This window comes from Cinclus cinclus, chromosome 1 (assembly GCF_963662255.1).
Source record: "Cinclus cinclus chromosome 1, bCinCin1.1, whole genome shotgun sequence".
Lineage (NCBI taxonomy): Eukaryota > Metazoa > Chordata > Aves > Passeriformes > Cinclidae > Cinclus > Cinclus cinclus.
In genome coordinates this window covers 20,247,607-20,274,602 of record NC_085046.1, presented here as the reverse complement: position 1 = coordinate 20,274,602, position 26,996 = coordinate 20,247,607, and the positions used below count along the sequence as shown (strand labels likewise).

The following is a 26,996-nucleotide window of genomic DNA, read 5'->3' as shown; positions in this document are numbered from 1 at the left end:
GCATGTGCCAACATTAAAAAAAAACTTCTCTTGTAACTCAGTATGGGAGTAGGGTATTAGGAAAAACCTAATAGAGCCATGTCTTTTTTGTTTTAACACATTCTGAGCTTCTTCCACCACTTAGTCAACAAAATTAGCAATCAGTAGAAATTCTAAAGTGAGAGGGACGCTTTAGTTACTGTCAGTAACATATTTCAGAGGTCTGTAACAAATAGCAGCATCAAATGAATAAATAATGTTCAAAGCCTAACAGCCGGCTTCTGTAACAGTGTGAAAATATGTAAATGTTACACTGCTTTACTCTTCAAAACGGCTCTCCTTTCATTCCTCAGAGACTCTTCTGTCAGAATAACAAGCTAAAAACAAAATATGAATGACAAGTGCACATACTGAGCTGATTGAGAACACAGAGTTGAACAGCAACCATATTAATCTCGTCTCTCAAAGAGGCTGTGTGAATTCCAGGCAGAAATATTGATTTTGATCTAGTCTACTGCAGGGCAGATTGCTAATGGGCAAAATCTATGTGGAGTGCTCTCCTAAAAAATGGCAACTTTCAGCACTTTTCTTACTTCAGTTAGGACACCTAGAATTTTATACTTAAAACCCATTAACACTGTCAAAAGCCTCCGCTATCTCTATGCATCCTTGACAAACACCTGATTTTTGAACTTCCAGTATATAAATAATCATAGCCTAAAGAACACAAGAAAACTGTAAATGTCATCAGGGACTTTAGTCTTGATCTGGATGTTTTCAGTGAAGGGAGAATGTCGTGGGCAGGTCAATGGGGATGATTCTGCCCCTCTGCTCTGATCCTGTGAAACACCACCTGGAGAACTGCATGCAGCCCTGGGGTCCTCAGCACAGGAAGGACATGGACCTGCTGGAGCGAGTCCAAAGGAGGGCCAACAAAGTGATTAGCAGGCAGGAGCACCAACCCCAGGAGAAAATACTGAAGCCTTTCAGTTCTTGAAGGTGGCCTGTAAGAAAGATGAGGCCTTTTATGAGGATCTCTTGCCATCAGACAAGGAGCAATGGTTTTAAACTAATGGAGCATAGACTCAGACTAAGTATAAGGAAGGAGGCATTTACAGTGAGGATGGTAAAGCACTGGAACAGGTTACCTTGAGAGATGGTAGATGCCCCATCCCTGGAGACAATGAAGTCAGGTTTGGCAGGGCTCTCCCTGAACAGTATCTCCTACCACCTCTTGGGGGAGGTTGCTGGGCTCAGTGAGTCAGAGGTTTACCACAGAAAATCTTTTCCTATGTCTTTAGGATGCCTACTGTTGAATGGGAGCCGAAGCAGTCAAACCACAGGTAAGATTTGCTGTGGTAAGATTTGCCACAAATGAATGATGTTGTAAAGGTTTTATCAGAAAAAAACCCCTAATATTATTTGTCCAAAAAGGTCAAGAATAATTATTTTATATCTAGCTATGAAAAACTCTCAAGCTACTAAATTAAACTGAAACATTTCATTTGGAAGTTTCACTGTGAAAGGTTAGGGGAACAGTTGACTAAACTCCAATTAGTGCTGTATCCCGTGATTTTCACACACTAATTCACAAAGGCCCATTTTAATTAAAGGAAAAACGCCAGGTCACTTTTGTTGGCATCATTAGGTGGAAAAAAACCTCCATGACACCCAAAAAACCAACAGCAAAAAAAAACCCCAGCAGGCACAAGCAGCTGTTTACCACTCTCTAATGCTGTAAATAACAATTACATTAAATTGAAGTTCAGGAACAAGGTGCAACGTTTGAGCTAGTGTTACTTTTTACTAACTCTAAAAGTTTCTGAGATTGTAATAGCAAGAGCATTAAGCATTTCCCAATATATACTTAATAGAGTAGGTTCACACAAAAGCTAAGGATATAATAAAATTGATGACAGTATCTCCTTGGTTGCTATTACACTGACCAAGGGTAGTTATTGGCCCAAATTGTCCATTTTGTTGGTTAAAAAACAAGACTGAAAAACTTCCAGCCTTCCCTGGTAAAACTGATGTAATGTTATTCTGAGAGGGAAAAGGGCTGTCTTCCCTCTGAAGGAGAAACCAAAGGTTAAGCTTTCCAAGTGGTCCATCTTTCACCCCAAAAAACAATTGTGCTGACAGTAAACCATGAGCCTGTCACCACCTGGAGACCCACAGGTAGCAAGAAGTGTCACTGCTTGCAGAGACTTAACCAAGTTATTAATACCACTGGCTTGCTATTAGCCTGCAAATGCAAACCCATCCTGGTCTCTAGGTAGCTTCCAGCCAGTCTGCCTCTTTGTGTGCTGGATATCCATCGAGAGACACCTTCTAATTACAAAATTCCCAGAAAGTCCATCAAATATCTTTTATCTACACTGCTTGTGTTGGCAGAACAGATGGGAGAGTCTGTTTGGGGAACCAATTGCTTCTCTCAAACTGCCACCCAGCTAAAGGTGTAAAATGTTGGATTGCACACAGAGAAAAACCCTTTGCTAACCACAGACAAACTCTTAACTGACTGTTTGAGGCAGGTCAACCCTGAAAAATCAGTGCATGGTTTGACATTCGCTGCTACTGAGCTCTAAGGTTTCAGAATCCAGTCACTTCAGGTATTTTTCTTATCTACCTTTTGCTATAGCAAAAACTTCCAGTAACCACCATCTGAACACTGATTTCTGTTATGACATCATTTCAGAGAAGCATACCAGGCATACAAACCATTACAAGCTGGGAAGAGGCACAGGGTTAATTTATGAGAGGAGCTTTTGCTCTGCCCAAGAGAAAATGAAGTTGAACAGTGAACTTTCACTATGATCTTACTGTTCTGAACCACTGTATCACATGCTGTGTAAAGGAAAATGACCTTTCATAGTATCCTGCTGAAAAGTTAAGAGAAGGCAGCCTCCACAACCTGGTACATCACTCCTAGACATTTGAGCACAGGAATTAAATGAATAAACATTGTTGTGGAAAAATATTTTGGTTAGTTTATGTAAGGATGACCTCAGACAGGAGGTGGATAAATAGGCTGGCCAAAAAAGAAATTTTTTTGATTTCTCTTTATGGATACTTACACTTGGCCAGCAAATACAGTCAGAAACCTCTCCAGAGAGATAAGGTAATCCAGATGTATTGCACCATCTTTCTTCTGGCTTCCCTTATTTCTCATTTTTCCCCATTTTATTTGCAGAATTACACCTATGTGGAAGACTTCATTCTTGCAACAGTATTTCCTGCATCACTTGGAGTCTAAACAATTTTGATGCTTTGCAAAGCCTTTTGATAAACACAAAGATGCTGCACTTCTTCGAGAACAGGGAGTGCACAGCTGGGACTGTCTTTTGTTTGAACACAAAACAACTGCTGTACCTCAGGCCTTCTACAGGCAAACCATGGTCATGGCAGCAGTGGTCACAAAGCTGTTTGTCATGGTTAATTTTTACATTGATCTGTTTGGTTTTTTTTTCTTAAATTGCTTTCTATTTAATTATGAACAGGAATCTTGAGTGTATTCAGCAAGACATTAAATAATAACACCTAAAATGGGATTGTTCTTTTATTCAACACCAAGACATTTATCAAATGCAAAGTGTTCATCTCATGGTTTGCACCCAATTTCATTTGATTCTAATTGCTTTTGGCAACAAGCAAAAAAACCTGTGCATTGCCAGGCAAATGGCAGCACAGTAACCCATTTCTAAAGGATTCACCACAAAGCAAAAGATTTCAGCTACAGTATCAGACTCCTCTGGCTTCATACAAGACCCAACCAACTAACTATTCTACACTGCTAATGTGGAAATGTTTTAAGCTATATTTTTATTTCTGAAAGCCAAGCTTTTTCTTCTTGCAAATTACATTAAGAGAAAAACCCAAAAACCAATATAGTTGGCAAAGTAAAATACACAGTATGTATCACCTTAGGTTCCCTTTTGCATACTGTATACAAATGAAGAAGGCAGACTTCTTCATTTGAATTCTATTCTATTTGAATTCTATGTCTGGCCTGTGTACACAAATTAGCCAATGTTTATAGACCAGCCACCAGATAAGATAACTGTGACTATCTTACAGTCATTCTAAATGCACATCATGTTGGTAGAAAGCCTCCCTGTCCTACTTTTATTTCAGGAAAAGTCTTGTTGCCCTGACAAGCTTGGGGGAGGTGTAAGACATCATACACTCTATTGGTATATAACTGATTTTTGTAACTTTGCTAGAGCATCTGTGGGTCAGCCATAAAAATGCATTATAAACATTTCACCATTTTTAAAAGAACCAATTTATAGTTGTAAACTGGAGAATGGATAAGCCCATAGAATTTAATTAAAAGCGTAGCCCTAATTTTTCAGTGTATATCCCTTTTCCATCTAAATAAAACATTAAAAAAAAAGAACAGCAAACAATTATATATAGAAAATATGCACTGCTACTACACCTTTCGAAAGTATTCTTAAATGTAAACTGCAAATACATGCTTTTAAGAGATGCTGATAGGGGTTTTCGAAAATGCCCCATGGATCATTCTAAAATTTAGAAAAAAATCCAATATAATGCCATGATAAAATGGGTAAGAAACTGTATTGAAGCAAGACATAAGAATAGAGCAGCTCAAGACTGCAACCAGTTATGAATAATTTTAATACATTTGCAAAGACTACATTCTGTCACATCAAACAGCTAGTCAGTTGTAAAACTACAGTACATTTTTAGGCTATAGTATGTGTGTATCTAGAATTACAAAATTAATGATGATCTTCATGAATATAGTAATTTGGATTCTGCAATATCTACATTTTGCATCAGTTCATCCCGTGATTCATTTTGATAATCTCAGTATTTTAGCTATGAATATTATTTTTACAAATTTATTTTTATCACAATTTAAAAAAAAAATCATGTAAACAGATTTCTGCACTTCAATGCCCATTGTTTTCTATATCTATCCTTCTCCTGGTAAAGAATGAATTGGAACTGAGTTAATGGATGCATTTACTGAACAACAGGCAATTTCAGCACTAAACCAAATACATACAGGAAAGTGGGAGAATAGTTATGGACGGCTGAGTGTGTAGAAACACACCAGGAACATATAAACCTTTTAGAAGTCTGCCTCTATCCTTTCATCAGAAACACAGGAGATGCTTCACCTCATCTTATTCCAGACTCCTTACTTTTCCAATACATATCCTCTTCAGTGCTCATGTATGTATTCCCATGCTGATGTACAAATGTTTAAGTGAAAGCAGCCTTTCTGATTCCAGCTCCATTGTCTGTGAAACATATGGAGAGGAAGATTTGGTGTGAAATACATCCTAGTATTATCTAATATCACAAATCAATCCTTTGCAGGAAATAAGAATTACTAACATTCACCCTTGATACGGGGGTCTCATTTTCTTACACATAAATGCTAACACCCTCTTCAGTGAGGAAATAATGAAAATGACTCACACCACTTACTTTGTGGACACAGGTAAACCTGACTCTAGCAAACCAAGTTTCAAAGTATTAAAACTAAACATTAAGCTTAATAAAGCCATGAAACTAAGTTGATGAATAATGGTATAGATTAATGGATATAGGAGTTGCCAAGCAAAGAGAATATGAAGTTTCAATTACCATTCTTAACACCGTAAGCCACAGAAAACCTGGCATTTATATGCTGATAAGCAAATATTACTGAAAAAAAAACAACAATCAAGTAGCACAATTCTTAAAAAGAAGCAACCATTCCGTACAGCCATGACTCAGTGGGAATCCCAACGCAACATCAACGTGTAAAAGGCCGTTGTTTTTCTTTGCAAACTGAAGTGTCAAAATATTTATGACTGCTCATGTCACTGTCACTAGTATAATATGATGCAACTTTGGGTTTCAGGTTGTTTGAGAAGAAACTTTACCTGCAAACTCTCCTCCACAAAACAGTGTAGGATGCACAGATTATTGCAGCACTTCAACACGTATTTGCCCCACCCAAAGCTATAAATCTATGCCGTGAATCACTTGGAATTGATACACTATTAGCAGCCAGATTTTGACCACAGGCACACCTGAATCTCTAGGGAAATCTAGTTGGTAGTATCTCATCATATGAACACGACTGCACTTAAGAGGAAAGCAGAAAAATTAACTCATCTGGAAGAGATTAAAATCTCAATATAGCATGTATCTACAGAATAGTCTCAAAACTGAAGAAAAAGTAAACAAATTAATCAAAAACTAAATTGTGAAATGCCAGACTGAATTTGCAAGAATTTCACCTGCAGAAAGAAACTATTTTGTTTCAATTCCCAGAGTGAAACTGCAAATTAAAGCCAACCAACAAACAAAGAAAAAGGAGTCAATATTACTAATCAAAAACAAAGAAAAAAAGTAAAACGGCTCAATGAGGAAATTTGTAGGTAATATAGCATAATTTGATGTACCAGTGTGTAAAACTGTTTCTGAACCACCTCTCCTAGTTACAGCAAAAGTATCACACCAGAGGCAACCTCATGTGCCTCTCAGGTCAGGTGGAGTAAGTATCCAAATACACCAACCAGAATTCACCCTCAATAGCTTTCATTAAAAATGCAAGGTACAAGAGACAATCTAATGAAAATGAAAACATTATTTGTCCATCAGGTTCTCCATATTAGTGATTAGAGCAGCTCTTGACTCTTTCCATCAGTGGTAAGTCCCATGGAAGGGGCTGTGGGATCTTGAACTTAAACTCTGTTTGACCTCTGTGTGCTGAAGAGTAGATCTTTATGCCTTCATCCTGCCTATGACACTCAAGAAAATCCTGGTCAAGTTATGGAAAACAGAGCCCTGGCTAGGTACTGGGAATTAAGTGAACTGAGTTCCCAGTGAAGGGAACAAACAGAACTGTGTGCTCCAATGCTGGTCTGCCATTGACTGGCAGATTTCTTACCAGCCATCTGCCCTGCCAGGTCTCCACTGCAAAATCCACGTGCACCTTTGTCTACTGGTATGGGTCTCGGGAGGTTATGGCCCTAAGGTGAAGACAGCTTGTTCTGAGATCTTTGAAAATTTACTAAAGTTACTCATGAGATCTGTGACAGACATGGAACTGGGATTCTATCTTATATATTGTCACCTCCCAAATACCTCTCCAATTTATAGAAGGACGTGAAGTGCCCACTTCACTAATCATCCAGCATATGCTTTCAAATTTACTCTAGGAGGAATCTGAAATGTGTATGTATTTCAAGCAAGACTCCTTAGCCTCTGTCCAAATCAAATCATTTAATCCACTGAATTTAGCAGTTCTTTTAAATATAGTTTTATATATTCCACCAAAAAGCTGTCCCAAACATGGACCAGTCCAAACCCCAGTCTGCCTTAAAATCAAGACCAGAGAAGATTAGCTCTTTCTATTATGAATGCAAATACTAATGAGTAGCAGCCACATAAACAATACACAGAGATGGTTATTTTGACATGTTAATGACAAATACAACAGCTTAGAAATTCCACGTCTCATTATAGATTTTTCCCAAGAATACAAAGAAGATAAAAATCTACTCCTCAAGAAAGATTCACACAGATTAAACTGTAAGTAAGCAAAGAAAGCTAACGAAAATGTGCAGCTGCAGTCAGATGTTAGCATCGACTACTGGATAGTATCAGTATGTTTTAAAACCACCACACCTTTCAAGCTGTATCTAGAAGAGAAATAAGAGAACTGTATCTAGTTCCCTTACACTTTACATACACACCAAAGTGAATAACCCACAGGAACTATTTTCAGCCATAACTCACTTAACTGGAATACCAGGGAAGTAAACATTAAAGGCTCCAAGACAACAGCATTTCTTTAAGATGCTCATCCCACAGGCAGCCTTATTTTCAGTCACACTTAGGACCACAAACGCAGAAAACAATGTTGAAGTTAAATATGTTTCTCCTGGAAAAGAATGCATCGAGTGGAATAGGGAACAGTAGGGTTTCTTTTGTATTGTTCACAGTTCTGCATCACTTGGTAGCCACCCAGAAACATCCTTTCTGGTTATTAACACAGAATAAATTCAATCTCCCTTCAGTTACTTTTTTATTATACAAAACATATGAAACCTACCTACAAGAATTCCATTAATGAGACTTATGTATTTTCAGCATCACCAGATTCACACGGAACACAGGCTGTCGGAACTTTCTCTGCCCCCCATTTTCTGAACACAAGACAAATCCAGACTTCAGATTAGTTTACTGATACTGGGTGGGGTTAGTTTTTTACTTCTTAAAAGCACTTGTGCTCTCTTCATAGGCAGTCTGCCTCACTGGTGCATGAAGCAGACTCAGGTTCTCCTTGTGCCTTCGCACACATGGCTGAGGGGCTGATGTAACCAGCCCCTGCAGTTTAAACTCACTTCAGCTGGGCCACCTCTGCTCTCTGGGCTACTGCTGGCTGTAAGACACTGAGTCCAAGGAGGTAATTCACACTAAAACTGCCAAAATAACTTACGCACTGTATCAGCCCCTGAACACTCCTGTTTCATGGTCACATAACAGCCAGCACCAGCTGGGGCACACAGGAGCCTGACATCAGCAACAGCGGTGCCCAAGGGATCAGCCCTTTCCCTCTGGGCCTCAAGAAGAGCATGACTTAGTTACCTGGTGAACTGTCTCAGTCCCTGAGGTGCTCAGTTGACTACAGGGACAACCTAAAGTGAGTCTTTGTTCTCGTGACTGCTTGGCTCGGACACACACACACACACACACACACATATATATGTGTATATATGTATAAAGAAAGAAGAAGAAAAATCCTGCACTAAAGGCAGCAATAGTATCATGGTCATGAAGTACTTTAATGAAAATGGAAGCAGAACCTCTGATTCTAGTAGTAAATGCAATACACAAGTGTCATAAGCATGTAGTCTTGAATGATCTTTTACATGCCACTTTGTTCACCCTATTAAGATGCTAGTTGTTTCTTTGATTTATCTGATAATAAATCTTTTATGACTAGTGAGTCTCATAAAAATTGCTCTGGTGCTGACTACTTTGATTAATAAGACCAAAGAATCGAAACTGTCAGAAATTCATGGGCAAGAGTAAATTACTGCCAAACATAGATTAGATATTCCATAAAATATAGACTAAAAAAGGTTGATTTGGTAATTTTATCTAGCATCAATTTGGTTGATATAATTTATATTCAGGATCATCACTGTCATTCCTTGCATATCTTTTCTTTTTTTTTAAGTCAACAATAGTGTAAATCTGAATTTTGGAAAAATGAACAGGAGACAGAACATCCCAGTACCCAAAACTCACATTTGGAATTTAGCTTGGAAATTATATCCAGTTGAAAGTTGACTAAAACCCATATTCTAAGAGCTGCAGCTTTTTAAAGCAAAATCCCTTTTACATTAAGAATCAAAACTGACACACATATTTATGCCTAAATTCTACTCCTCTAAAACTGTGATTTATCTTCATTGGAGTCTTTGTAGGTAGCAGGTTCTTGCAACGCATCTTTGAAGAGTTATGGATCCTGCCCTCTCACCCTGGATAAGTCCCAAAACATTTAATGTGCACAAAGTACCACAGAATTAGAGGCTGAGGCAGCTCAGAGGTAGCAATCTGGGTACACATGTGAGTACAGATCAAGCATATCCTCTTCCTCCCGAGAGGAACCATACTTACAGCACTGGGTATTGGATTTGCTCCATTTACTTCTGCATATATTTACCATCTCGTGACAGCAATTTGGTGCAAGATGTATCTTTGTAGGATTGAAAACCTACCTGATCAAAAATTTCTATAGATAACCAAAAGAATTTAGGGAATCACTGTTCCACATTCAGTGAAACAAATGCTACTGTTTACATTCAGCACTGGAGACAGCTTCTTAAAACATGTGGCAATACTCTGAAGAGGGCTAATATTCCTGCATTTATTATTACTGCTTTTGTGAAGCTGGAACAATCGAAATGGTCAGTATTTATTTCTATTTACCGTTTATGCTCCCGCACACTTCACTTTAGACTACAATTTCTTTTTCCAATTAAGCGTAATAAAAAAGAAAAATTACAGGGTATGTTTTTTCTGGCATATTTGATAGCGATTTTCAGTATATCAGATTTTTAGGATTCAGTAATTAAAGTGATTTGGTACAGAATAGAAACAAAAAAGACATTGCAAAGCTGTAGTCAAAAGGTGCTGCCTACACAGGACCTAAACTTGATGATCCCCAGCTTTAACAGTAGGGTATTTCTTGTTTGGTCAGAGGAAAGCATTGAAATGCAGGACTGGGAAATCCTGTGTCATATAGAGCAGAAGTTCTTGCTTTTCAGCTTATCCTTCTCAAGAAGAAGTTAATTTCAATGACAAGAATTTAAAGTGAAATCTGATCATAACCATTTTCCACACTGTGTCTTGGGTGTAAGGGTATAAGTACATAAAAGTGCATATAAATGGGATGACAGTGATACCTGCTAATATAAAATCATGGCTTTTAAGAAGTTTATCAGAGCTTGTATTACAAGTGGCTACAGCAAACTACACCAGACTAATTCCAACCTCAGCCTTTCACTGGATAAATGGTTGATCATCAGGCAATCATAAAATTAGGGACGCCTCTCCATCTAGCTGATAGCCTTCACCAAAAGGGCAAAAAATTGCTAAAGATCCCACAAAAACCTGAAATAATGTGGAACTGAAGGAAGAAACTGTAGTTCAATAAAACCCAGCATGCAGTAAAACCTATATGACTGCATAGAGAATAGAAATTGCAGACAGATCAGCTTGATTATAAAAGCGCCACTTTTTAATTTATTTCCCAAATAAAACCAGCACATGTGTGCAGTAATTCTTCTTGTTTGCTTATAAAGAACCAATCTGAAGAAGAAAACAAGAAAGCGAATCAACTGAATTTTGAGGATTAGAAAGGGTTAAGAGACCACTGTTTGCTGTTAGCTGCACCACTTTACCAGAAACCCCTTATTACGTGGAAAACTGATGTTTTCCACATTAGTCCTCAACTAGTATTATTCTGTCTGCCATTTCCAATCTATCCTTTGTCCACTTGCTGTCTCAAGGATTTTCTTTAAAATGCTCTATTCTTTTTTTACCTACTGCGAAGTACAAATTCTGTTTCCTGCAATATCTGCTCCAATAGACAAAAAAAACCCCCAACAAACCAAAACAAAAGCAAAAAACCCACAAACAAACATCCCACAAAAAACAAAATCCAAGTGAGATTACGTGAATTACCCTCAGAGAGTACCAGCTGAATTTTTGAATTGCATGTATTTTGGACACCCTGCCTTTGGTTAGCAACAAGACCCCCCCAGAAATGTTGAGAAAACCCCTTGAATACATGAGATATTGGATATTGAATACATGAGATGATGGACTCACCATGCCCACAGCAGTCAGAGCAGCAGAACACACTACTGGATACAAGGCTGTATAACTGTGGCAGTTCTTGTTAAGTCCAAAATCAGGCAATAGATCATCACCTTTAGATACTACACACAGTGTCTTAAAATCCATCATGGATCATACAATAACCTTCACACTGAGATGTTGCTCTAAAACACATTTTCCCAGAAAGCATCCTGAGGCAACTGGAGGACAATAAAAGAAAAATGCATATGTTACTTTCCCTGGAAGCTTGCCCTAGTAAGTTGTACTTTGCTTTCCTTTCCTTATCTGCTTGACTTCTGCTCTCAAATAATGGTGACTGTATTTAAACACATTTTTAACATCCTTTAAAACTACTGACACCAGAATAAATTTAGTATCAGCCCCATCTGATGTCAGATTAGTGAGTATGGAAATAAGAACTTAACTACTTACCACATCAGCTGGGGCTGATGCTGAATTCAGTCAAACCTTTCAGATGTAACACTGAACTGTGAGCTGACAGCGCACTTTGGTTATATTATGTCTCTTAAAATGTTTTTCAGTGCTGACTGCATTCTGGAAAGATGTATTCACTTGTTTTTATCTCTTCCTGTAATCCTAACCACACCATGTGATATATCTTGCATATATTATTCACAGATATGTACTACTCCTTTAAGCTACTTTAAAATACACCTGTGTACAGGCACAGTTAACTAAATGACCCAGGACAGCTCGTACCTTCACTGTTATCTTTCACCAACTTCCAGGTCATGAAAACCAACTGTTTATTTGCTTCCAAATACCTGAGGAGAACATTTAATGACTCCAGACCAGATCTCCGTGGAAGTCACCAGGAACATTCTCTTTGGTAATTGTCTCCCAAGACCAATCAGGGAACTGATAATTCTTCTTAGTGTTTTATTGAAATTAGGCAGTGCTCATTTTCTAATGACAATGTTGTGTAGCTATAGAAGCTAAATGCCTCACAAAATTCTATGGTTAAAAAGTTGCCTGGACCAACCAAATCTATAATATTTCTAACATTTAATATTTCTTTAGAAAAAAGTTCTCAAAATCATAATTATATTTTAAAGAGTATTAATGACATTCATATTACAGTCATTTTCTTTATATCATCACTAGTAGAATCCCAGGTCTCTTTCTCACTATTTAACCCAAAATTAATTTCACAGTAAACCAGTTCATAAAAATCCAATTTGGTCTATTCATCTCCCTCGATGCTGGAAAGATACGAATACTTCTGTCACTTTTTGGGTCTTTCACTGATACAGCAATTTAATTAAGAGAGAACTTTGGTGAGTCTAGACTGTCAGTCAAGTCTTCTAAACCTTCTGGGTACATGCCAGAGGCATGGATGTTTAAAACTGTTTCTCACAACAAAATGTTAGTCAAGCTTTTACTTGAGTGACTGAGAAATAACTCATCTTCCCTAAATAATCACCCAGCTTGCACTAAACAGAAGCATAACAGAACATGACTTTGCTTCCCTCAGCATTATTAATAATCTATCATAGTTCAGAAAAGGGTCCATTTAGTTTCCAAGATTAATCATAATCATATAGTTATAAGCAGTCTCTCCAATGGCTAAGAGCTTAACTAGAGAGATCCCACTTTGGATTTGCCCTCTTTCCCACTGAGGAAACTTGTTTCAATCCCCTCTATCATTTTTCCCGCCCAAGGGGCCACTTGCCTGCAGCTGCACATCTCACTCTTTGCTTGCTGCTTAGACCCCAAGGTTCTCGGGGCTCTACGAACCTGTTCCCCAGGCCAGGCCAGGTCCTTGATCCTGTTGATTACCAGTTTCTTTTGTACACCTCTACTTGTTACTCATTTTTGATTTATCATAATTACCACTTATTTTTAACTCGGCTACTGATCTTGCCTTGCCCTATAGTTTGATGCAACTTTGTATTGTTTCCCTACTCAAATCATGTACCCTACTACAATTTCCCTAGCTTTGGTTCCACCAAGTCCTCAGCTTCTGCATTTACCTCACTTCATTCCAATTTCACTTCTAACATAGCTCCAGACATTTTCCCCAGTGCCATAAACCCTGGGTTGTCATCCTTGACATGGCAATAGCATTACTGCATAATATTGTAAACTTTATATAAAGTTCATAAGGGAATGTGGCAGTATCAGTAGTTACACCAATATTTAAATGTGCAGTATCTGTATCTGTCAGATACATCAGTGATAGCTTTGGTTTTATTACATATCCATCTTAGCAATATATAAACAAGAATAAACAGATATAGTATTTTGTTTTTATTGTTTATCTTTCGACATGGGTTCCAGTTAGCTCTTCTTTAGGGAAGAGTTACAGATTTGCATGTAAATGTTGTCTAAAGATGTCAGAACTCTGAGTCATCTATTTTCTCTGTTGGAAATAATGTACTAATATATTTATCAATTTTTAAAATACAGCCAATAAATACAACATGTGGTTGGAATACAAATCAGCATTTTCATATAAAATATACAGTACCATGTCTTCAATACAACAGAACCAAACATAAATGACATTTTTATATTTCCCTACATCAGGTTGGTAATAGATTTTTATTGGTAAATTTAAATTTTTTTACTGGTACGTGATCAAAATGTGTGAATCAGGACTATTAACACTTGTTTACTTCTCAGCTTGCTTCTTGCCATCCTTTGAGAGAAGCTTAATTTGTCATGAGTTCATCTTCACAGGAGATGTAGCATTGCAGAGACTCCCACCTAACGCAGATCACTGAGGTCATCTTTTTTCAAGTCTTTGAAACCCCGCTAAAATAAATGAGGTCACAGCTACCACTCGCACAGATGTTACATCCATGTCAGGGGGGAAATGGTAAAGATGCCAGGCTAAAAAGTCACTGAAATACTTAAGTGAGTCTAGCAATGGAATGCTGGACACGCAGCACCACCTTATTTTTTGTACAGGCCCAGGACAATCACAGAGTGCAAATGAGAAGGGAAAATAAGTACTCATTAATGGTGCATGCTATGAGTGTATGAACATGAGCAATCCCTCCGGGAACAGTGAGAATACTGGTTCTAGAAGTATTTGTAGAGCTGCATCTAAGAGAAAACTAATGCATGAAGCCTTCTATTCCATTGTCCTGGTTTTGTCTGGGGTATAGCTAATTTTCTCCCTAGTACATGGTACAATGCAGTGTTCTGGATGTAGGAAGAGAATTATATTGATAACATGCTGATGTTTTGGTTGTTGCTGAGTATTGCTTGCCCTGAGTCATGGACTTTTCAGCGTCTCATGCTCTGAAAGTGAGGAGCGGCACAAGAACTTGGGGAAGCGGAGGTGGGGAGACACACACATCTGGGAGAGCTGACCAAACTGGCCAAAGGGATATTCCACACCACAGAACATCATGCCCAGCGTAGAAACTGGGAGGAGTTGGCCAAGAGGGACTGACTGCTGTTCAGGGATGGGCTCGACCTCGGTCAGTGGGTAGTGAGCAATCGTACTGTGCAACACCTGTTGAGGTTTATTCTTCTCTTTTTTTTGGTTACTATTATTATTACATTTTAATATCAGCAGTATTATTATATGTGCTTTATTTCAATTATTGAATTGTTCTTAGTTCAAGCTTCTTCCTTTTCTGATTCTCTTCTCCATCCCATGGGGTGTATGGGAAGGAATAAACAGCTGTGTGCTTCTAAATTGCTGTCTGGGATTAAACCACTACCTCCATAAACTACCACAGAATACTAGAGACAAAAGCAAAGAAAAATTAAGAAGGTAAATGGCATTTATTATGACCTGTCTTCCTTAGCAAGGCAGGATAGACTCACACTATCCAAGTTCCTTAAATCTTTACTGACCTCTGCAGATCATACAAACACCTAAGGTGACTGACTGAGCTCTGCTGAATCTGATTTATAGATGTCTCAAGCAACTGGTCTGTGTTCTTCTATATGATCTTTATTCCCCCTAAGCAGTACAGAATACTAACCATTTGAAATGACATCTGAAATCAACTGTGCCCAGTTCTTTTTGGTGCTGTCAAAAGATTAGGCAATGACTGGGCAATTTAATTTTGTTTAGAGATAACCAAAGAAAAGCATTCTAGGTATCTCTACAGCCTAAGTCCAAAAAATAATTGTCAGTAAGATTTTCATAACCCCAAAGAATTTTTTCCTAATGAATATATAACTTACATAATAAACATTCTTAGGTTATGAAAAATTTGCAGTAATTATAAACTACTGCACAAAACTGCTACACTATTTAAACAGGTTATTAAACGGAGGAGCATGCATAATTATTCTTCTTCATATTAAGATAAAACTGAGCCTTGCCTCCTTTACTCTAATTTCAGTGGCACTGTGCAGTTATCCTAATATATGTGGGGGCGTCATCTGAGTTTTTCACTCAAGTATCAGGAGATGTGAATGTAAGGTCTGCCTACATCACAGACACGTTGTCCTCTGCCACAAGTAATCACATCCTGTACTCCTGTCCAATGGATTGGTGCTCACTGAAACATGACTTTGGCCTTCATTTCTTCTACTGGAAGACTATTTCTATCAGAAGGTTATTTATTACGACACTCCCTTAATAATTAGAGACCTTCCTTCAAATACACACCTGACCAGCTTATTTACATTTGCTCCTATGTCTGCCATTTCTCTACACCTTAAAGTTTCTTCCTCCCCCTCTCCTTTCCAATGACAGCTATGACCTCTGTTACCAGACTTGATTCGGCTAAATAAATCAAGTATCTTTTAAATTTCCTCTTCTTTCTTTGTTCATTTCACTATCCTATTATATTTCCACACTTTGCCTGTTACTGCCTGAATTCATCTCTCATGAACATAATGACCACAACTGTGAAAATATTTCCTTTTCTGTACTGGAAAATTTCCACTCTTTTAGCCAAGCTCTATGGATTGTGCTGATTTTTCTCTCGCCCTCACTCCAGAATATCACACCGATGGCTCACCTGTAACTAATACACCCAAGCCCTTCTCTTTGTTTGCTAATTCTTACTGTGTGGTATGCTGATTCTTTTCTATGCTGCTGGCTTTGCACCATCAGCAAACATAATTTAAATTCTCCCGCCTTTTGTCTAGCATGAAAAAATAGGATTCTTGGAGGTTCTAGACTGTGCTGCACAGGTAACACCTCTTCAGTATTATCTCCCTTCATAGCAGTTCAACCTGATGATGCCTCCCTATCAACTGCTGGCAATTTCCACTTTCCCAATGTGCTTTCCAAGAACCAACATATGTATTTTTCACTTGACCTCTTTACCACTCCTTAATAGGTTGTTTTACTGATTATTGTCTTTATATCACTGGACAGCACCAACCATGCAGAGGGCTTAACTTACACAGGTTTAACAACTGTGGAACAAGATCACCAGTTATTTCAAGATACTATTTGCATTCTAGTGCACTACTCTGAGTATCTTGCCAGTCTCCTTGAGTTGTTAAAAATAAATTCTGAAATGCTCTTCATTAATGTAACCCAGAAGAGGAATCTGTTCCTTCACTACCTTTGTCTGTTGTCCTGGAAGCAACTGCTGCATAATGGTGGGGTTCATCACAACAACTCATTCCCAGGAAGCTGGGGAGATTGTCTCTACACAGAGGGCTGAACCAAGAGTGGATTTTTCCACACTGTCACTGCTGATGAAATGGGGTTTTCAATTACAATGCTTAGCACAGATCAAGCTGCCCAGGGAAAACTATGTTCCAGTGCTGCCAAGAGATATATGCTCAGCACTGCATTTGTCAAACCATTTCCTCCGCTAAGAGTTCATGTGTCAGTCTTGAAAAAGGCTTGATCTTCTACTACCTTTCCTGATGGAAATGTAGTAAGTGCAACTTACTTCCTTTCACAAAACATCTTGTTGAGCCTCTTGACTCCAAACTGACTGCCTCATGGGGAAAATCTGCTTTCTAGAGACTTAAAAATGGTGTGACTGTTCTATCATAATTCTGCCTCACTGGAATATGGAGGTTAAACAGGGAAACAACAAGCATTAGATAAAGTGTTAAATGGGGATTGCTGGATTTAAGAGCACTTTAAAAAATGCACTCAGGACCCAGCAATTTCTTTTTTTTTAGCTGGGATTGCACTATTAGGTGTTGATTCTGCAATAGACTCTGCTGTGATAAAATCACTGTTCTTTCTGTCACAAACATGCAAAGAACAAGTTCTGCATGAAGATGGATTAAGAGCACATGAATAATTCCAGAAATGCACCCAAAGAGCAGCTTTTTGGACTAACTTTGATGTAAATGCCAGCAACCAAACCCACCCACTGGTACCAATTGCACATCTCAGTTTTATCTCATCTTAATCAAACCACTAATTATCTTACATAAATACTAAGGAACATCATAGAATTTTGTTCTTCATAGGAGCTTAATCCATTGTTTTCTTTCAAACATTTAAGTGTGTTGGCACTTATCTAAGTACATTGTGACCACTAAATCACACAATACATCATCTTTGTCAGTATCCTAGACAGAGAAGATCCTCTGAGAATATGCTTACAACATAAAGGTCACTCTGAAAGTTGACTAAAGGCATGAATAAAAAATAAAACATTTAGTTAAGCACTTTGAGGAGACAAGGTTGCCATTATCCTTCATTGTTTAAGAAAAGTTATTCAACTGCTTTTCAACACTATCATTACATCAAAGGGCAAGTTTAATGGCAGCTCCTGAGCATATATAGAACCAAAGCAAAAATTCAGCTTACTAAAGTTTCAGGAAGTTACACAGCAGTGAGAGATTAAGAATCATTATACACTTGGCAAACTGACCTATTTCCAAACAATGCTGTCACAAGATGATATGTGTAGTGGGTGTATTTTAGCCAACAAAAGCTAGCAAAGTACCAAGAGCTGCTAGATTTCCTGTTAAGAATTAAGAGCCCCTCCACACACATTTTCCAGCACAATATATGGCCCATCTTTTTGTCAGCACAAGTCGTCCTTGAAAAATTAAGAGTTGGAAGAAATCACCAGGCACAATTTCTCATGAAAGGTAAGGAAATTAAAGGAAATGAAAGGAGCGACAAAGTAAGACGAACTGATCTGAGGGTCTCACTGGTTAACACGCTTCTGAAGCAAAGTGCAATTCCAGTTCTATACTTGGTGCATGAGTACCATGTAAAACAGGAGTGTGGAAATGTAAAAGTATGCAAGACAAATGACATTTTATCTTTAGACATAATCATCCCTCATGAGTGTCATCCCTACTTATCAATTAATCACTAAAGCATGAATATCCCAAGACAAGGCTAAAAATGGGATGCAATTTTTCACTAAGTACGCTTGAAACAGCCAGTACATTCCACAAAGGAACAGAAGAGCTTTGTGATCTATTTGGTAGCTGCTTCCCAAGTGCAACCTCACTGAATGGAGAATACAACAGAATCTGAATGGAGATCCCTGACACTGCAGCGATGGCCACGGCCAGTCATCAGCAGAAACCTCAAGGTTTATTTACAGGACTGCAAGCGAGGGCATTGCCAGGACGTATTGAGTTACTGCTTCCTGGCTAAGTTAACAGCAACTGAGCAGAGTTCTAGCCATTGCAAACACAAAATTCAACGTATTACCATAACTCACTCAGTGAAAATGTAGCTTGGTGAGCCTCTGAAACTTGGCACTTGTGACTGTATGAGCCTACCCTCATCATCTTAGCTAGTCTAGACAACGCAATACTTGCAAAAAAGAAAAGTCAGTATTTCCAATCAGCTAGCAAAAACAACAGGCGTAGGGAAACAAATCTCTGTCTCTGGAGTTCAGAATCCATCCTCCACACAGATGCATAGTTCTGGTTTATGAGAGTCTTCACCTTCCAGTACCTGAAAGCAAACTCACTGGTCTGATGGTCAGCTGCTCATCTATGTCCTATCTTCTCAGTCTTGCAAGTGAAGTTAGCTAAGCAGCATCCTATCCAATCATTAATTTAACTGTACTGCTTTGCCTCACAGTAAAAGTTAAGCTGTCTTGATCCATCAAATGTTGGAAGATTTTTTTTTCCGCAGAATGAGCAATAAAACACCCAAACACTCAAGAACATGACTTTCCTTATTTAGATACCCACAGGGAAAAATACTAAACTCACATATCAACCTTGTATTTTGCTTAATTGGAAAAAGACACACTACCTGTTCAAAGGCTCTGAAAGAAAAAGGCAGTTGAAGAAGCTGTATAGTCATTAGCAGGAAAAGATAAAAATTCCACCACAAAAAAACCAGGTTAATGTCTTCTGAGTGTACAGCTTATCTGCTTTTGTGCACAGTTATGCTACCAGACCTGTTACCTAGACCATGCCACTGTTTCTGAGTTTTAACTCCTAAAACCAAATGCAAACAGAGGAATGTCTTTAGGACATGGCATCCCAGAAATTCTCAATCACATATTTAGAGGAAACTGGAAATAAAAAGGACAATCTTATTTTCAGTAGGAAAATCCATTAACTCTATTTTTCAGCAGGGCAATCAAGGAAAATCAAGACTCAAAAAAGTTACTACTTGTTTTCTAACAAATTATACTGATACTTTAAATTTATGATTTAAATATAAAATGGTCATATGCTGAAAATCTAAAATTGACACCTAATTATTAACATCTCCATTCATTTGGTTTTGCCACTAAACTTTGAAAATTATAGCACATTAATGTAATAAACTTCTAAGATCAAAGTAGAAACATGAATGAGACACAGCAAGATTATTTGGTTTTGATTATTCTCCCTATTAAAGACCAGAGTCTGATTCTGCTTACACCATTAACTATACAGGTTTCAATTATTTACTGAGGACAAAATCAAAATTGACCCATTAGCCACTGCTACACCTAGCAAAGAGTAAGATGACAAACCAAATATGGCTAACTTAGAACAAAGAACAACTGAGACAATTGATAAATTACAGAACCTTCTCCTCAATTTTGATTACCCCAGGGAAGTTGCCAGTACAGTTTATTATACTCAGAGTTACACATTTAGGTTTGTTTTTTTTTTTTGTATTATAAATACATAATAACAGCTTTCTCCCCACCACCTTCTCCAGAAACTGAATATGGGTCATATTCTCAAAACTGCACTTCAGTCCTTAAAATTTTGCTGTCTCCATGATGCCCAGAGTGGTCCCTGAGAGAAGTGCATGAGGGTCCCTAACCTACACTGCCCAGCAAACAGAAATATAAAACTGACAATATAAATCAAAATTGCGAAACACTATCAAGAAACTGAGATGCAGGTACACAAAGAACAGTGGGGAGGGATGGTCCAAGGAGATAGGCAGCTGCTTCCCTGCAGCATGTCTGTAGTACAGAGTACTACTGCAAGAAGGGTGCTGCAGCCTACTTAAATCTATGAATAAATCTGTCTTGAGAACACGAATTACAGCACAAATACCAGCACCCTTCTGAGACACACAATTCTTGTAACCACTCTCCCATCTGTGATTATTTTCATTTAAAATTCTGGAAATGAAGAACAATAGCCTACAAAAGCCATTGCTGGGTCATTTAGTTTCATGTAGAAATTTGCATCTCAGTTACTTAATTGGAATCCCACAACTGTCACTTGTGAATACCCTTCTCTGGTAATTTTATTCAGACAGCAACTATATAAAGGATTGTCAGAAATGCTTCTGAATTATTAAAATACAGTTTTGAAATAAAGACAAAACGCAAAAACTAAGTTCCCAATCCAGGCTGTACTGTTGTTGTACTACCCACTGCTCCTAGGGAGACAGCATCAAGATTGTTGCTAGACACTGAAAAATAACTTCCCAATTTAAAGAATAACATGAAGATCTTTACTTAAAACAAATACTATTGAATGATTAAAGACATTATTTTCTAAACCAATGGTCAGCATTTACACATGGAATCTTGCATTAAAATGGAGAAGCCCAGCACACACATTTACACTGTTGACAAAAGCACTAGTACTTGTATTTGAATTATTAAGGTTGTAGACCTTTGCAAATTAGCCCAGATCAAACCAGGTTTGAAGTCTGGATAGCTCTCAAAACATAAAAACCTGCATCCAAAAGCATTAACAAATATCTATTTCAATCTATAAAGCCATACTGAACATAGTTTGAAAATTAGTACTTCTCAAAAGGCTTCTCAAAAGGCTCATTCTTTTACATCTCTCATGTTACATAACAGCTCTTAGAGATAAACAAAAAATGCAGCACAGTATCAAACAGTCTTTGTGCTTTCCTAACTTGTCTACACGACAGTTACCTTCTCCTTGGCAAAATTCCTTAATATAAATGCACAGGCTTGCCTATTTGTCCTGAATACCGAGTTACTGTGTGTATTATGAAAGATCTGTGTAGCTGGTAACACCCTGCCCAACACACTACAGGCAAAAAAAACCAATAACATGGCTACAATATATAATGTATACTAATACAATAATATAATGTAATACTTACTATTTATATGTCTCTGAACGAATGTATTCAAAAACATGCGACACTCCCAGCTGGAACTGATCAGCAATAGGTGTAACCCAGGGATTGTTCTCAGCTTTGAAGACTTGTTTTTGACCGGTCAGATCCAAATTACCTGAAAGAGATTAAACATCATATGAAAAATATTTGAAACATGAGAAATTTTAAAGAAATACCTTGCTGTGAATGTAAAAACTTTTTCATTAATTTCAGAGAGTGCAACCATAATAAAAGCAAATATTTCAGTCTTAGCAAAGAGGAACAGAAGGACATAGCAGTTTCCACCATGATGGATGCAGTTCCACTCTACTTGTTTCAGTACTCCTGCACACTGCAAAGCAGGGTTGAACTCTGCCCACTTATTAAATCAGTTTCAAGTGTGACTTGATAATGTACCTGTTCACTATCTCCACTATGATCTGCAGGAATGAAAGAAGAATGATTCTCTGGTAGAAGTCTGCTCTACCAGACTTGTTTGGCATTACCTCAATCCCTGCTCCAGAGGCTTTTTGCATTCCCAGTGCCCAGCAGGTTGCCTGTACCAAGATCCTGCTCTGATGTGTGGTTAGTGTGACACACACTCACAAAAGCAGACAGACAACACCAGTCTTCTAAGACGGCACTTTTACCTATTCCGTTGACAGAAGATGTAAGAGAACTGTCCTGGGCTTGATGAGGGTTTTTTTGTTTATTTCCTAAAAGTTTATGACACCCAAGCCCAAAAACAGCACATGCTCCACTGAAACTCATCAAGAATATGGATACAAAGGAGTGAATTCTGGGACAGTCTAGCCACTGAAATATTTTATTGTGTTCTTTAAATTAAGAAATTGGTGGCACATTTTCAATTTATTTTTGTGGATTTTACAATGAAGAGAGGCCTACCCTTCCCTCCCGCCAAATCAACAATAAATAAACCAGAATAGGATAAAATAATCTTTAACAAAACAAAAAGTATTTACAGGGTTTTGAAGGCAGACTGAGCCAAGCCGCTGGTGAAATCTGAAAGCAACCTGACACCACAGCATTCCAAAATGAAAGGGGCTGTGCAAGTGCAGGCAAGGGGAGCCCTGTGCTCACTGCTCACTTTGGTTACACATTCTGCAGGACAGCAAATCCTTGGCGTATTCCTCTCTGTAAAAGGGGTTAACACAATTAAAGACAGGCCATTATATGGTGTGAAAAGATGCCAAGCATCTCCTACCAGCCTATCAGGGAGTCACCGTTACCTTAACAAGCTCATCTGCCAGCTGTCTGTGGCTGGTCTGAGCCCGCAGCGGCAGGAGCATCCCCACAGCCGTCAGTCAGGCGCCCGCCCGCCGCCGCACGCTTCAGTGCGCCTCGTCTGCTTTATTAAGGGACTCGGCAGCCCTGTTCTAACAAGGATCAGGAAAAAGGATTAAGTACTGTGACAAAGAGGACCTAATAAGCTAGAAAGCAGTGTGTCTAAATCTGCGCTGGCTGAAGGCGTGGGCTGGCGCTCTTCCCGTCCAGATCCCACACGGAGGCTGCTGGGGAAGCCGGCCAGAGCGGCGATTAGCCCAAACCCTCTGATCGGGGTGCTGCGGAGATCATGTATCATTCAGGGGCTTGCTTTGCCATCGCAAATTGGATTTTCCATTCTTTTACCTGCAAAAAATCCTGTATGCTGCTCTCTGAAACTAGAAATACTGCAAGCACTCTATAGGTGGGGCATCAAGGTAAAACGATCAGGCTGTGTAATACTAATGAAACCAGATAAATTTGGGGAGGCAAGCTTGGTCCCATCACAGGTCAAGTTCAATGCTTCTTGTAGGAACAAGTCACATGTGCTCAAAATCTCAATATCTGGGGTCTTAGCTGAATCCTCTTGTCCCAAGCTGTGTCAGAAATTTACCATCCAGGGAAATCTGCTGCATGTTTCCATTCCCACAGTACAGTGTGCCCATTTCCATTGCAAATACCACATGGTCCATGTAAACACAATTAATTGTAATAATTACTACTCCACCAGAACCAATGGAATCTTACAGCAAAACCAAGATTGCACAAGCAGAATAACCTGTAGGCCCCCATGCCAGTGTTAGAGCTTTATTTTTCTGTCTTCTCTTTTTTCCCCAAAACACACTGAAGGCAGGTACAAGTATTTCTTTTCACTTCAGAGGTTAGAAGAGACCCTAATTAATCTAATTACAGAGGAAACCGGGGCGCACAAAAATTCAGCATCTGCACCAAAATCCACCCCTCCCTGCCCAGGACACCCTTCTGGGAGCCTTGCCAGCAGCAGCTGGCCTGGCAGCCCATCCCACCGGCCACCTAGAGCTGGAGAGAGCCTAGGGATTATAAGTGAAGAATTTAATCAAGTGTGGTAGTGAGAAAAGGAACAACTTGTCTGTCCTCATGGCAAGCACCAGGTTCTCAGCAGGTGAGTGAAGGAGGGCTGCCCTACTAAAGAAGGGCAACCAGTGTTTTAAAAGCTTCCTGCTAGATACCAAAGTTTCCATCTGGAAATGAAGGACAGAAATAGGCAAAAAGTTAAGCAGGATTAGAAATTACAGGGAGAGTGCCGCACCTCATCAGAACTAAGTAAGAAATGGAGGAGTCTAACCCTCTTGACAAAACGCAAGCCATTTGAGCACAAAGAAGCCATATAATTAAAAATGAGACAGAAGGGAAACGTGTCTCTCCTGCACCACTGTAGAGTGCCTGGGGACATACCCTGGTGTCCTTTCTGTGCTTACAGCTAAAAAAATCCATGAATCAAGGGCACATGTCCAGGAGTCCCAAGCACAAGGCCAAAGTCTCAGTAACATCTCAGCAATAGTATGTGCTGGGACAGCCAAACACACAGGAGCACTGCATGGACCTTTCCACTGCAGTGCATAGGACAAATCCAGCAGTGTGGAAGAGACAATCACACTTGCCTGAAGCAATGACTCTGGCACCAGCTCACCACAGGAGTGCTGAGCAACTGGACACTGCACATGTGTCCCTATCCCCCAACCCCAAGTCTCCTTGCCTAGGTGATTTTTTTTATGGCAGCACCATGTTAGAAAATGCTGTTATTCCCCCCCTACAGCACTAGAGCCAAGGAAAAAGCCATGGCAGGTGTGCCTACGTGAATCTAACAGCAGCATCAGCAGAACACTGTCTCCAGGGCTTCAGAAATTTTTGTTCTGCTACACAGATCACATCAAATCCCTCATACGCTTTTAGTAAGCAAAATACAGAATTACCTCTAGTAGCACTCCAGCACTGAAGATTCAATCACAAAATGCATTAGGATAGGAGACTGCATTGGTTGGTCATTGAGGTTTTGTTCTTTCCATGCACATCTACCTATCAAAAATATTTATCATTTCTGTAATTTGGCATAATCATTTCACCAAAATTGTATTTCTTCATTACAGACTTAAAGTTCTTGCTATTTTGTGATATTGAAAGAGATCAGCTCCACCAAAAGGCATCACAGTCATAGGCCTCTGGTAAACAAGGAGGAATAGTCCATCTTCAAGGCTAGTCAGCAGTCCCTTTCCTAGGGCACAGAAATGTTGTTCAAATTATTTTTGAGTGCTTCTAGAATTATTCTAATACCTCATCATAACTATACATCCCACAACACAGGTTTAACATGCTTAAAGAACCTTCTAAGTCCAGTGGGTACCTTTTTTTTTACTATCTTGAGTAAATACAGATTTCCAAGTAGGAAGACTGCAAAGTGGACACTGCTGCTACCAGCAAGTAGACACTGAAAAGAGAACAGAATCTGGAAAAGGGAAGAACAGAGATCAAACAGTTCACTGCTGTGGACAACCTGCACAGAATGATCAAAAGCCTTCTAAGAGAAGCTATCTGTGTGGTCTTAGAAATGCCTGATCCTGGCATTTTTATTTCTGTCTCAGCACTCGTATCTAAAGACGATCTTGAACCCTTAAGTTTGATTGGATCCCTGTGATTTAACTTCTTTGTTTACCTCACCTCAAAAGCAAATTGCTCCTAATGCTCAACTACCAAGCTGTGCAGACCTGAAAACTGTCTACTGCCCAAATCTCTTGTTAGCTGCCAACTGTGAGCTATAGTAAATAGATCTACACCAAAACTCTTGAAAATTCAAGTGCAAAATAAAGTCTGCATGTTTTTAATTGTAATGTGCTCTAACTTAGTATTTTTTTGTTAATGGATGACCTATTTGCCACTTCCTAAATTCAGAGCATCTACAGCCATGAGTGGGCAGAAGGGCCACCTCATATGACAGTGGGCACACCTCATCCTGAGAGACATTTAAAGGATAAGAAGGCAGCTACACTTTCCTGTCTCCGTGGATCTATCCTGCACTTGAGCTAAAACATGATCATTAATGTTTCTTGTTATTTTCCTGAAGTGCTGTTGAAATAAGAAGTGGCTTGTGTGAACATTCATGTTTTGCTCAAATGCCTCCAAAGGTCAGAAAAGAGCCCATAACAGAAAATCAAATGCTGCCTCCCACAGCTGTGTTTGCAGAGATTGTCAGAGCCAGTAATACTACAACCCATCACTCTGGCCAAAGGTACCTTCAGACCTACCAGGCCACTCCTGTCCATTAGACTCAGCCTGCAGCAGCCCTTACACATACAGCTACAAGCCCCTCATCATCTCGTGACGTATGATACACAAAGTGTGCAATATTTACCCAACTGATGTATATTGGAAGTACAGTAACGTATGACTAGTGTACATAGACATTACTTCAATACATACAAAAGGAAACAGAATGAACACAAACCTGGCTCGTCCTTTTCACTTGAATGCCCCCTGCCAGCACTTTAAATACTTTCAAAAATTAAAAGGTGAAATTAAGTAATTAAACAACTCTGACATTTGAGAACTGAACATTGGCATTCAGCATAAGAAACATGATCCTAGCTGTAAAATGCCAGATCAACGCTTCTTTGTAATGGTTTAAATTCATCCCCAGTGGAGTTTCATTAAAATCAATGGATATAATTTTTAGCCTGTATACTGTTGAGTTTCACATCTGTGTCTGTTGATACTCTGAACTCACCTCCCAGCCTACAGCCTGCTTCACTGACCTCAAGGACTGTCCTCAATCTGTAACACATCCCTTTTAGTGATTCTCTTAAGACTGCAATTCAAACATTCTTTCTCTTTACAACACAAAGGTCTTACTCTCTGTACATATAACAGGAGGAACAAAATTAGTTTT

At 38.9% G+C, this 26,996-nt stretch overlaps 1 protein-coding gene across 2 annotated transcripts in view; it reads right to left on the bottom strand.

The window, feature by feature from the left end:
• Positions 1-26,996, bottom strand: part of RSU1 (Ras suppressor protein 1) — a 104,831-nt gene that overhangs the window by 39,418 nt on the left and 38,417 nt on the right. For both annotated transcript variants that reach the window (XR_009933286.1, XM_062494555.1), the window contains exon 8: positions 21,797-21,929. Coding sequence is in view for 1 of the 2 variants with exons in the window: in XM_062494555.1 (XP_062350539.1) it covers positions 21,797-21,929 (133 nt within the window). In the remaining variant the exon portion in view is untranslated. The remainder of the gene's footprint in view (positions 1-21,796; positions 21,930-26,996) is intronic.